Source organism: Amblyraja radiata, chromosome 17 (genome assembly GCF_010909765.2).
Source record: "Amblyraja radiata isolate CabotCenter1 chromosome 17, sAmbRad1.1.pri, whole genome shotgun sequence".
In the NCBI taxonomy this organism is placed as follows: Eukaryota; Metazoa; Chordata; class Chondrichthyes; order Rajiformes; family Rajidae; genus Amblyraja; species Amblyraja radiata.
The window spans coordinates 7,331,854-7,345,928 of record NC_045972.1 but is presented as its reverse complement, the minus strand read 5'-3'; the positions used below and the strand labels follow the sequence as shown (position 1 = coordinate 7,345,928).

Below are 14,075 nucleotides of genomic sequence, written 5' to 3'. Positions count from 1 at the left end.
AAGGGTGTTTGATCCTCTGGTGCTGCAGGAGACATGTTGGTGGAAGTTAGGGAGCGATTTCTTCAGGTTGGCTTTGTTGAAGTCCCCGGCTACAGTGGTAAATGCCTCGGGGTAAGCCGTCTCCTCCAGTGCCAGACGGACGTCTGCCTGGGGTGGGATGTAGACCGCGGTCAGGATGATGGAGGCGAATTCCCTCGGTAGGTAGAAGGGATGGCACTTCACCACCAGATGTTCAAGGTGTGGAGAACAGGAGTTCAATACTAGATCCTCGATCCCCGAGTATTTCCGGAAGATTGTTTGTGTCTTCCTTAGTAAAGACGGAACCAAAGTACTCATTTAATTGTTCTGTCATTTCCTGTTTCCCATTATAAATTCACCTGTCTGACTGTAAGGGAACCTACATTCGCCTTCACTAATCTTTTCTGTTTTACATACCTGTAGAAAATTTTACAATCACTTTTTATATACCTCACAATCTTTCTTTCATGCTCTTTTTACCCCTCTTAATTAACCCCTTTGTCCTCCTCTGTTCAGTTCTAAATTTCTCCCAGTCCTCTGGTTAGCCGCTTCCTCTGGCCAATTTATATGCCTCTTCCTTAGCTTTAACACTATCCTTGACTTCCCTCGTCAGCCACGGTTGAGCCGCCTTCCCAGTTTTATTTTTTTTCACCCATGCAGCAATTGCAAATTGGTCCAATCAGTATAGTTTTTTCTTAACAGGTCACTAAATTTGACAACAAAGTACATTGTACCTTGTGCATGATTCTGTCACTGTACTTAACTGCAAGCCTCTGTTTGAAAATATACTGGAATTAAATAAATGAAATGTAATCAGTTCTGGTTCTGCATTTAATTTTCTTACTGAGATCCAGCACAGTACGTTCTCTTTTGTGAGTGTTAAAATGGTTGCATGGGCACACACACAGTGCAGTAAAATTCAAAATAAACTACAGATGCTGGAAATCTAAAATAAAGCAGAAAATGCTGGATCTACCCAGCATGTCAGGCCATATCCATGGGAAGACAAACAGTTGAAAGTTCAGAGACCTTTCGACTGAACTCACAAAGAGTCTCTGATCTGAACCGTTGACTTTGTTTCTCTTCCCATAGTTGAGGCTGACCTGTTGAGACGTTCCAGTGTTTTCTGTTTTTGTTGCAACATACAGTATAGATTAGGATCCATGGTCAATGTTCACCTTTGAGCCAAGTGCACTATTCATTGTCACATTGATAAGGGACTTTGACATGTCCAAATGGATTGCTGTTGTCACACAGTGATCAAAATAAGCAGATGCTCATCTAACAGATGACTAAAAGCTTGGATGAAATGGGACTGAAGAGGCAGATGAAGGCTTTGTATTATTGGTGAAAAAATGCAACGGTAAATGGATAAATAGTCAAAAATTGAGGATTGAAGTGTTTAGGGGTACATGTGATTGAGGTAGCATGGTGATGAAGCCGTACTGTTGCCATATAGCTCCAGAGGCACAAGTTCAATCCTGACCTCGGGTGGAACTCCCAGTGACTGGGTTGGTTTTTGCCCACTGCGCTGGTTTATTCGAAATCCTGATTAATTGGCTCTTTATTATTCTGTTGTGTAGTAAGTTATACTAAAATTGAAGGGGACTGGATCAATATGTGAAAGAGAATCAATTGCAGGACTACAGATAAATGAAAGAAGAGGGAATGAAACTTTATCAGAGAATTCAATAACTAAATCTTGTAGATTTATGGTAAAAAGCTTAGAAACGTGGACATACCCTCTCTCCCCCTCCTCTCCCCCACCGCCCCCCAAAAATGTTGGGTCTGTAATTTGCTGCCTGCTCCTAAATTAGAACTCACCAGTTTCAATGCAAACTGGAAGGCTTGTTATTTGAAATTGTTACATTGGGTGTTGTGTTCCAAAGGTTAAACAGGCATTGAGATGGACCTCAAGCTTTCATTGAAATAATGTAAGAGGGTGAGTGGAATGGAGAAGACTGATGGGGCATCTGAAAGTTCAGTGTCACCCATGTGGATTATATGGAGGAATTCTGCAAAAACAGTTGTTGAATTTTCTAGCGTTACAAATATCTCATATGAGCATTGAATATCTATATAATTAAAAGTCTCATCTTGATCACTTCCTGGCTGCGCTGTATATTGATTTTTGAAAAAAATGCTACCATATATTGCTATGATCTTTGGCCATCTTACTCACAGTCCTCCTCCGCTGAGTAGGCCCAGAGGATTTTTCCCATCGATGGAAAAAAAAAAGTTATGAGTGTTTAAAAAAAACCTTGAGATCATCTCGCCTGTCAATCACCGCGATTAAGGTAACGCCCCTTCTGGGGGGGGGGGGGGCAGGACTATAAAACCCCGGATGCCTGGACGTGACTCAGTCACTCTGCAAGATCGCGAGGGAGAGGCCACGACTCTCATTCTAAGCTGTGAATCAACTGAACTGTGAGTCTGCAATGTGCTTGCAATAAAAGATTTGTTAGCCCTTAATGACAATGCCATGAGTTGTTTGGCCTGCTGCCCTGCCTGTGCTTGAAACTGCAAAGCTTTATTAGGTTGGACTGTGTTTGGAAGGAATAAATGCTTTATTAGGTCTGACTGTGTTTGGTTCAAAAGTCCCGCTCATTTCGTGACTTCCGCTTAGTGGACAGGTGTCGCGCTGATTGCGTAATTTCCGGTGAGTGCAGGTGTTGCGCTGATTGCGTAATTTACGGTAAGTGCAGAGGTCACGCTGATTGCGGAAGTGCCACTGACTGCGGAAGCCCCGAAGTGGAGAGGCCGCACTCAGCCGTGTGAGTATTCAAGAAAGTTTACTGCCATATATATGGTGTGTGAGTCAGTGAGTATGTGTGTATGTGTTTGTGAATGTGTGCGTGCGCGTTCGTGTGTGAGTGTATGTGGTTTCAGTGACTGAGCTGCCAGCCCAAGAATCCATTCGGCTCACAATGTCCATACCAGCCCTCTGGAAACCAGTTCCTTCGGCCCACAACATAAGCTAGCACTCCAGAAAGCCCCCCCCCCCCACTGGCCAGCAATATTGGAATTGGTGGAGAGGTAGAATATTGCGTTGGAGGACCAGCTGGGACCCAACACTAAATTGTGAAGAAAAGCATGTGAATCACAGGTTAATCTGGAAGGGGAGTTTGGCTCCCTGCGAGGTGGTGCATCTCCACATGCAAGGGCAAGTGCTGTGAGAAAGGCAGTGTGTGGTGTGAAGTTGGATGTGTACACCAGGGTGTTACAGAGGGAACTATTCCTGAGGACTGATGGAATGGGAATATGCCTTTGATCGTAGCATCCCAAGTAGTGGAATTAGAGGAAAAAATGTTATATGTTCAAACACAAAAAAAAAGTATTGAGGAAAAGTATTGAACTTGAAAAATAATGAGTAAAATGCAATATAAATTCACCATTCGTCTCTTACAAGTTTCTTTCCCCTTTTATTCTTCCACTATTTATACCTTCAAGCAAATCTGCTGCCTTCACTTTCTGATATTATCTATCTCTTGGTCTCCATCCTATCACAGACATTCCCTTTGTTCCCCTCCTCCTTTCCCTTCTCTGTAACTGAAAACATGTCTGTTTTCTCAATTTGGCTCTTTCAGGTGAAATGTCACCAACCTGAAAAAATGATTCTTTCACGGATGCTGCCAGACGAGTGATAGTATTTTATGTTTTGATTTTTTTTTGTGGAAAGAAATCAAAGACGTAACAAATTACATGTAATTGTCTGAATACATTCTTTTGATTTTAACAATTAGCTTAAATGTTTGTTTTAATTCATGGAGACAATCTGTCGTTCTTAAAGTTATTGGAACATCAGTTTCACCGATCCTGAAGACCTCCTGAGGTTACTCCTCAAAATTCAGTGCTCATGTAAAATGGCCAAAAGTTTTCAAATCCTTTCATAATGTTACTCTTCATTCCATTTATCATCTGGTTGAAACAACGCCACACACTTCCATTCTTTTTCTGATCGATTATGTTTTTTGTGCTTGAGAGTACAACATTTTAAGATTTTGCAGATCACAAAGGATTACTTTGTCCTTTATGAATTGTAAAAAAACCCCATATTGCATGAATTATGTGGAAACAGTTACAAAATTAACAACCGATGGTTCCTGGTCACAACGTGAATGTCAACTCTCCCACTGCCTCCACAGCTGTGACCTGACTTGGCCATCCATTTGATTTTTGTACATGATTAACAGTGCCCAGTTAATCAGCCAGTGATCTGTATTACAGTAATTTATTCTCCAAAGATGAACAGAGGCAACGTTGATCAAAGCAATAGAGCTGGTACTAAACATTTTAAACATAAAGTTGATTTGCGGTCCAAAACTGTTCTACATTTCAATTATAGGCTTGACAAAAATCAATTGGAAGAAGAGTTTTGGAGAGTTCCAAGAATATATTCACTATGACATATAGTGCTATGTTTGAGTGTGATGTGTAGAAGAGAAGGTGCAAAGATGTATCTCCAGATTAATCTCTGGATTGAAAAGTGTTGGTTTCTGAGGAGCGATTTATTCAGGTTGATGCTCAATGGCACTTAAATTTATAAAAGTTGATGTTGCTGAAATGTATAGAATTCATGATAGAATAATAAATGTGAACAGCCAACTTGACCATAAGACATAGGAGTACAATTAAGCCATTCAGCCCATCGAGTCTACTCTGCCATTCAATTGTGACTGTTCTATTTTTTCCCCTTATTCCCATTCTCCTGCTTTCTCTCCATAGCCTTTGACGCCCTTCCTAATCAAGAACCTAAGAATTTCTGCTTGAAAAATACCCAACGTCTTGCCGTCCACAGCCATTTGTGGCAATGAGAAACCTCCCTTGGATCCTTTCCAAAACCAGCCTGTGATATGGGGCCCACAATTGCACACAATATTCCAAATGTGGCCTCGCCAGTGCCTTTTTTACATTTCCTTTCTTGCCGCCGACTCAACCTGCAAGTTAACGTTTTGGGAATCCTGCACCAGCGCCCTGAAGTTCCATTGCACCTCCACTTTCTGAATCTTCTCCTCATTTAGAAAGTAATCTATGCCTTTACTTCTGCTGCAAAGTGCATGACCATAGACTTTGCTACACTGTGTTTCATTTACCACTTCTTTGCCCACTCTCCCAACCTGTCCAAATCCTTCTGCAGACTCCCTCCTTCCTCAGCACGAATTGCCCATCAACCTTTCTTTGTATCATCCGCAAACCTGGCTATAAAACCATCATTCCATCAACCAGATCATTAACATATAATGCAAGAAGTAGCAGACCCAACACCGACCCCTATAGAACACCACTAGTCACCGACAGCCATCCAGACAAGGCCCTCTTTATTCCCACTCTGCATTCTGCCAATCAGCCAATCTTCTGTCCATACTATTACTTTGATTCTAATACTATTAGCTCCGACCTTGTTTTGCAGCCTCACATGCGGCACCTTATCAAAGGCTTTCTGAAAATCCATGTAAACGTCATTCACTGATTCTCTTTTGTCTGTCCTGATTGTAAACACCTCAAAGAACTCCCAACAGTTTTGTTAGGCAAGATCTACCCTGAGAAACAAAACCATGCTGACTTTGTCCTATTTCATCATGTGCTTCCAAGTACCCCGAAACCCCATCCTTAATAATGGACTTTAAAACTTTACTACAGGTGCACAACCTTTTATCCGAAGCTCCAAATAACGAAAACCTCCGAATAGCGGCCATTTTTTCGGTCCTTGAAGAAAGGTCCTTGAAAACGTTCACCGAGGGCGGCCCGCAGAGGTGACAGCGGAACCTCCGGTCGGTCCTCGAAGAAAGGGGAACTAAATCCCCATTCATAAAAGAGAAGGTGAGGGTATATTGCGCGGGAGGGTTAATAATTGACAATATGCTGCTGCCTGCCCACTGAGTTAAAAAGTTCCCACGGTAGACTCACGATACACAGTGTTTCGTGAGTCTTGCGTGGGAACTTTTTAACTCAGCGGGGCAGGCAGCAGCAGATTGTCGCTCGCTTCAGTTTCACCCCACCTACACCCCTCTGCTTCCCGGCCATGTGTGTGACCCCTTCCCTCCCCTCTCCAGCTCCCCGCCCATTGCACCGGCGCGGGGGCTTTGCACTGTCTTCACGTCGGTGATTGCAGCAGGACCGTGGCAGTCACCGGAGACGTCAGGACCAACGGGACACCGACCCCCAGGCCCACTGCAAGCACTGAGATCCCAGAGACCCACAGCCAACAGCAGCCCAGCCCAGCCCCGTTCCAACCAAAGATCTTTGGTTCCAACTACAGAGGAACCTGGGTTGCGGATGACGGGGCACAGCTCGGGGCGTCGTAGGGGCCCATCGGGGAGCGGGTTCCTGTTGGTCCTGACGTCTCCGGCCACCTGCCATCCTCCGGGAACTGTACCGCCCTTGCAGGAGAGTGGGGTTGTTTGCAGTTGCAGAGGGAGGGGGCAAGGGCGTGGGGGTGGCCGGAGACGTCAGGACCAACGGGACACCGACCCCCAGGCCCACTGCAAGCACGGAGATCCCAGAGACCCACAGCCAGCAGCAACTCCAGCCCAGCCCCGCTCCAACTCCAGAGGAACACGTAGGGGCAGAAGCTGATGGTGTGCAAGGTACGTCTTGTTCTTGGGGTGGCGGATGAGGGGGCGCAGCTCAGGCTGTGGGCAAACTGCCACTTGTCGCCGTAGCGGCCCATCGGGGAGCGGATTCCTCTGGAGTTGGAGGGGGAGGGGGGTATTGTGCTGTTTGATCGCCCCCTGCTATCCCAGGGACAGGGAGACACAGCGGCTTTTTAGACTGGTGGGCAATCACTTCCAAAGTTCTGCCCACACAGTCAGTACACCTCTCCTACACTGCATTTCATACAGACATTTATTCTGCAAGAAAAAACTACATTGAAGACTCAAACACGCGACCGAGTTTACTGCCGGGATCAAGGCGCAAACTCGCGACCTTGCGGATATGAGCCGAGCACTCTACCACTGAGCCAGCCATTAAAATCTACGCTAAACAAATTCCATTCCGAAGACCGACAAATTCTGAATTACGAAAAGTGTCTGGTCCCAAGGCTTTCGGATAAAAGGTTGTGCACCTGTAACCACAGAAATCAGACTAACTGGCCTATAACTTATTTTCTTTTGCCTCAATGGTTCTCTTATTATCAGTTGTACCAAAGTACACTGAAATTAGTTTTTTGCATTTCCGGGAGATTCTGCTGTACGAGCCTCGCTCCCTACTTAAACAGTGGAGTTACATTTGTGATTTTCCTGTCCTTTGGAACCATTCCTAACTCTAGTTATTAGAGTCATCCAGAGTGGAAACAGGCCCTTCAGCCAAACTTGCCCACATAACCAATATGCCCCATCTTCACTCGTCCCACATGTCTGTGTTTAGCCCATATCCTTCTAATCCTATCCTATCCATGTCCAAATGTTTTTTAAACATTGTGATAGTACCTGCCTTAATTACCTCCTCTATCAGCTCGGTCCATATACCCACTACCCTTGGTGTAAAGGTTGTCCCTCGGGTTCCTATTAAATCTTTCCTCCCTCACCTTAAACCTATGTCCTCTGGTTCTTGATTCTCCTACTCTAGATAAAAGACTCTGTGCATTTACCCTATCTATTCCTCTCACCCCTCATCCTCCTGCAGTCCAAGGAATAAAATCCTAGCTTAATCAACCTCTCGCTATAGCTCAGGCCCTCAAGTCCTGGCAACATCTTCCTAATCGTTTCCTGCACCCTTGCCAGCTTAACAACATCTTTTCTATGATAGATACAAAAAGTTGGAATAACTCAGCGGGTCAGACAGCATCTCTGGAGAAAAAGAATAGGCGATGTTTCGGGTCGAGACCCCTCTTCAGACATCTTTCCTATAACATGGTGACCAGAACTGATTACTCCAAATGTGGCCTCATCAATGTCTTGTACAACTGTAACATAACCTCACAACCTTTTTTATTGGCCTGACTGATGAAGGCCAATGTACCAAAAGCCTCTTGACCACCCTTATACCTGTGATGTCACTTTCAAGGAACTATGTACCTGGACTCCTCTATTCTCCATACTCCCCAGAGCCCTGCCATTCACTGTAGTTCTGCCCTGGTTTGACTTAACAAAATGCAACACCTCGTGCTTGTCTGTATTAAATTCCATTATCCATCCCTCAGCCCACCTGCCCAACCGATTTTAAGATCCTGCTACAATCCTGCTATCTAGGATGCCACCCACTTTCGTGTGATATGCAAACTTGCTAATCATGCCATGAACATTCTCATCCAATTCACTGATATAAACCACAAACAGCAAAGGGCTCAGCATCGATCCCTGAAGCACACCACTAGTCACAGGCCTCCAATTGAAAAACAACCTTCCACCGTCGCCCTCTGCTTCCTACCATGATTCTCGATCTAGTCGATTAGCTCCCCCTAGATCCCATGCGATCTAACTTTCCAGAGCAGCCCACCATGCGAAACCTTATCAAATGCCGTGCTGAAGTCGATATGGACAACGACTATGGCTTTGCCCTCAGTTCAGTTTAGTTTATTATCACGTGTACCGAGGTACAGTGATAAGTTTTTGTGTGCTAACCAGTCAGCAGAAAGTCAATACATGACAATCGATCCATTTACAGTGGTAGATACATAATAAGGGAATAACATTCAGTGCAAGGTAAAGCCAGCAAAGTCCGATCAAGGATAGTCCAAGGGTCACTAAAGAGGTGGATAATATATCGGCACTGCTCTCTGGTTGTGGTAGAATGATTCAGTTGCCTGATAACAGCTGGGAAGAAACTGTCCCTGAATCTGGAGGTGTGCGTTTCATCAACCTTTTTAGTTACTTCCTCAAAAGACTCAAATCATATTTGTGAGACACAATCACCCACATAGTAAAACCATGCTGACTATCCCTAATCAGCCCCTTTATCCAAATGCACATATATCTTTTCCCTTAGAATATTCTTATCAACTCGCTAACCACAAACATTAGGCTCACTGGTCCCAGTCTTTTCCTTGCAAGTCTTCTTAAATAAAGGAACAACATTAGCCACCCTCCAGTCTTCTGGCATCTCACGCGTATCTAATGATTCGCATATCACAGCCAGGGCACATTCAATTTCTTCTCGAGCTTCCTACAATGTCCTAGGATATATCTGATCTGCCCCAGGAGATTTATCCACCTTCAGACATTCAGCACCTCCTCGACTGTAATACTGACTGTCCACGAGACACATTCACTGTCCCATGTTTCCCAGCCTTTACATCAATCGCCACAGTAAACTCGGAAGCAAAATATACATTAAGGACCTTGCCTATCTCCTTCAGCTCCACACTGAGATGACCGCTTTGGTTTCTAAGAGGATCTGTTCTCTCTCTAGTCACTCTCTTTCCCTTAATGTATGTAAAATCTCTCTTTATTTCCCTTAATATTATCTGCCAGTCACCTCCTGCCCCTTTTTGCCCTCCTATTTTCCTTCTTATGTATGCTCCTCAGTTCCTGAAACTCCTCCCTGGATGCACTTGATCTAGACGCACTCTTCCTAGACATGTCCCATGCCTCCTTTTTCCTGACAAGAGCCTCAATTCCTGTTGTCATCCAAGCTTCCTTACTCCTACCTGCCTTGCTCTTCTCTCTCTCTATCACCAGCCCTGAACTCTTGTCACCATACTTTTAAAAGCATCCCACGTTCCTTTGCCAGCAATTAACTTGGGCAAATTCCTGACTAAAGATTCAAAAATTCTAGAAAGATCATTACTAATGCCTCCTCAATCTCGACACCAACTTCTTTCGGAACCCTGGGGTGTGGTCCATCTGGTCCAGGTGACTTCAGACCATACAGCTTCCCCGGCACCTTCATCTTAGTAATAGTGACTGCACTCACATCTGCCCCTGACTCTCTTAAATTTCTGGCACATTGCTGATGTAATCCACTGTGAAGAATGACGCAAAAACTTATTCAGTTCATCTGTGTTTTCTTTCTTCCCTATTACTGTTTCTCCAGTATCATTTTCCAGCAGACCAATGTCCACACTTGCCTCTCTTTTACTGTTTATATACCTGTAAAAACGTTTGGTATCCACTCTTATATTATTGGCTAATTATCCGTCATATTTCTTTTCTACCCTTGCTGCTTTTTTAGTTGCCTTCTGTTGGTTTTTAAAATCTTTCCAATCCTCTAGCTTCCCACTAATCTTTGCTATGTTATATGCCTTCTCTTTTGCTTTTATGCTCTTTGACTTCCTTTGTCAGCCACGCTGGCCTCATTGTTCCCTTGGTATGTTCTTCCTCTTGGGATGAAAAGATCCTGCCTCTTTCGAATTACCCTCAGAAACTCCACTGTCATTCCTGCTAGGATTCCATTCCAATCAACTGTAGTCAGCATCTCCCTCATGCCTGTGCAGTTACCTTTACTCAACAATAATACTGATATATCCAATTTCAGCTTCTTCCTCTCAAACTGCAGGTTGAATTCATTCATATTATGATCACTGCCCCCTAGGAGTTTCTTCACCTTAAGCTCCCTAATCAATTGTTCCTTGCACAATACCAAATCCAGAATTGCCTATTCTCTCATGGGCTCAACCACAAGCTGCTCTAAAAAGCCATCTCATAGACATTCTACGAATGTCTACTTGCATATGTCTCTTCCGATCCAGTACCAACCTGATTTTCCCAGTCTACTTGCATATTGAAATCCCCATTGACCACTGTAATATTGTCTTTCTTGCATTCCATTTCTATTTCCTGATGCAATTTGTGCCAAACATCCTGACTACAATTCGGAGACCTGTATATAACTCCGATCAGAATCTTTTTACCCTTGCAGTTTCTTAACTCTACCTTCAAGGATTCTACATCTTTTGATAATATCTCTTTTTTGTGCTAAAGATTGGATTCCTTACCAACAGAGCCACCCCATCCCCTCTGCCCACCTGCCTGTATTTTTGATAGGATTGGATATGCAGATTGCCCATTTAGAAAATGTACTTTGAGATTTGACCATTTAGAACATTTTCATCAAGGCTTGCTAATCTCCACTCCAAAAGGTTATGCTTGCTTGGTTGTTGAACATACTGTTGAACATACATGGATTAATGGAGTTTTTGGTAATAATGGAATCAAGGCTTGTAGTGAGTCTGTGGGATTGATGGAAAAAAAATCAGCCATGATATTGAATAGAGTCATAGAATGATACAGTGGAAACAGGCCCTTTGGCCCAACTTGCCCACACTGGCCAACAATGTCCCAGCTGCACTAGTACCACTTGCTTGCGTTTGGTCCATATCCCTCCAAACCTGTCCTATTTGTGTACCTGTCTAACTGTTTCTTCAACGTTGGGATAGTCCCAGCCTCAACTACCACCTCTGGCAGCTTGTTCCATATGCCCACCACCATTGTGGGAAAAAGTTACCCATCAGATTCCTATTAAATCTTATCCCCTTCACCTTAAACCTATATCCTCTGGTTCTCAATTCACCTATTCTGGGCATCAACCCGATCTATTCCTCTCATGATTTTATACACCTCTATAAGATTATCCCTCATCCTCCTGAGCTCCTGAGTCCCAGCCTACTCAACCTCTCCCTACAGCTCAGACCCTCTAGTTCTGGCAACACCCTCATAAATCTTCTCTGTACCCTTTCCAGCTTGAATGAAGAAGCAGTTCAGCAGTGTTGTATGGGTACTCCTGCTAATTCTCGCGTTCGTATGAGAAATTGTTGAAATGCCAGATGCTATGTGAATTTTTTTTAATGATTCTTGATTTCTGCCTTCATGAGGTGAATGTTAATGTTTTTTACTTTACTTTAATTGCTGCAGGGTATAATCATACTTTGTGCAAAGAATTGTGCCAAGCAGGTTGGCTGGATGGCAGAAGACAAAGAGTGGCAATAAAAGTTGTTATTTCTGGTTGGCTGCCAGTGACTAGCGGAGTTCCGCAGGGGTCGGTGCCGGGACCGCTACTCTTCACGTTGTATATTAATGATTAGGACGAGGGGATTGAAGGCTTTGTGGCCAAGTCTGCGGACGATACAAAAATAGGTGGAGGGGCAGGTAGTATTGACAGTAGGGTAAGCTAGATTGCAGACACTAAACTCCGAAAGGCTTTTGGTGATTATCAACAGTGGAATATCAACAGTATACTACCTGAAGATTACCTGCCACTCCAAACGCACTTTGCTTTGCAGGACAATCTCTTGGATGTAGTAAGTTCTGTTGTTCACTTTTTGCATTTGGAACAGGTAGACCAGGACTGTAGTTCGTGATTGTGGACAGAAGGCCATGTCCAGCATAGTCAGCCCACTGTTCGCCTAATCCTCCTAAAGGTATTAACTGTGAGACTGTTACTTCGGGTAGCAGTGATGATTCCCTCCAAGTGTGAGGGATTTTCCAATAATTTTGAAGAAGTAATAATTTTCTGATACTAAAACACGATTAGTTTTATTAATATTGCCTTCATGACTAACTGTATTGAGACTTAAACTTGTATCTCTGCTTTACTTGTCCAGTACCATAATCACTACAATAATTCCGCAGACCAGTTGTAATGCAGTTATTCAAATGCACTAGATTTTATCATTATAACTTTTTGTTATTTTAAGAAATGTTATTATAAATAAAAAAATCCACTAGATTTTATAAATTAATTTTATCTTAGTCTACTGTGGGACCTCATAAAAGTATTTATTTTAAGGAGGAATTCAGGAACATGTCCAGATATTGGCAAGGTATTTCTACAATGTTGAAGCCATTTTTTCATTGACGAACCTGTAATTTCCTCCCGACATCACTGTGAAGATCTTGTTGTACTAGAAAATGCATTTATTTTATGCTTTATTGCTTATTTTCACAGAGCTTCTTGTCTCGCCCACTAACTCACCATTTCGAAGGATTTAATAGAATACAGATTTTAAAGCTGTTGACCCAAGATCCAACAAAGATTTGGCAGTTTTTAGGTGAGTGAGAAAGATTTTTTGGTATTAATTGGAGAGTTTGGAGAGATTGTCATCATTATAAGATTAAAATATTCGATTTCATAGGTGGCATATACCACTTCAGCACATCAAAATCATCTCGAGATCAGAAACCGAATGAGAAATCCAAAGGGAGAAGTCCAGAAGAAGATGAAGGTAGTTAAATATTCCGTTTATTTTTGAAAATAAATGTTTTATTTAAAGGTGACAAAAATAAATTCCTAACATGTTCCATTGAAAAGTAAAAAGAAAACTGTTTTAGGACTGGGAATGGGAGAAAGGATAATGAGATAGATGTATTTTGTAAATTGGTAGAATGAGTCGGCTATGGAGGGCAAAAGTCTTGATCACATTTCACAATCCGACATTTCAAAGTACTTTGTCATTAGCAAAATAGATCTGAAGAGTAGTCACTGTTGTAATGTAGGATTCCAGGTGTGTAGGGGTTCCATTGAGTAGAATCTGGGCTTAAAATGCAGCCATTGATAGGATTGAAGGCAAATCGGATAATACGGCTTCGAGAAAATGAATATCCAGTGGCACAAGTGGAGAATTGTAGACTGCGAAGAAATGAAACTCATGTCTTCACCTTTCTAATTTAGAGCAACAGAACTCTAAACCAAAGTAGCATAGCAAGAATAGCTGAGATCCATATATACAATATAGTGTAATAAAAATGATTAAGGATGAACATTTTCACAATGTAGCTTTTACTTCTGTATTAGTAAATATTGAATTGAATTGAATTGAATCCTTTATTTGTCATTCAGACCTTTCGGTCTGAACGAAATGCTGTTGCCTGCAGCCATACATGTAATAATAACAAAACACAATAAACACAAATTAACATCCACCACAGTGAGTTCACCAAACACCTCCTCACTGTGATGGAGGCAAAAGTCTTAGAGTTACTGTCTCTTCCCTCCTCTTCTCCCTCTGCGCCGAGGTAATACCCCACTGGGCGATGGTATCAGTCCCGCGGTTCAAGCTCCGCGGCCCGGGGGTAGACGAAGCTGCCGCCCTCCAGTCCAGCGGACGCAGCTGTTGCAACAGGAGCTCCGGAAAACAGGCACCAGCCTGTGACCTGCGAGCTCCCGACATTGTCCTCCAC

General features: G+C 43.1%; 1 protein-coding gene across 1 annotated transcript in view; it reads left to right on the top strand.

The window, feature by feature from the left end:
• The window catches only part of spg7 (SPG7 matrix AAA peptidase subunit, paraplegin), a 49,249-nt gene that overhangs the window by 4,656 nt on the left and 30,518 nt on the right, over positions 1–14,075 (top strand). The window contains exons 2-3 of the mRNA XM_033035668.1: positions 12,844–12,946; positions 13,031–13,120. Of these exons, the coding sequence (XP_032891559.1) occupies positions 12,844–12,946; positions 13,031–13,120 (193 nt within the window). The remainder of the gene's footprint in view (positions 1–12,843; positions 12,947–13,030; positions 13,121–14,075) is intronic.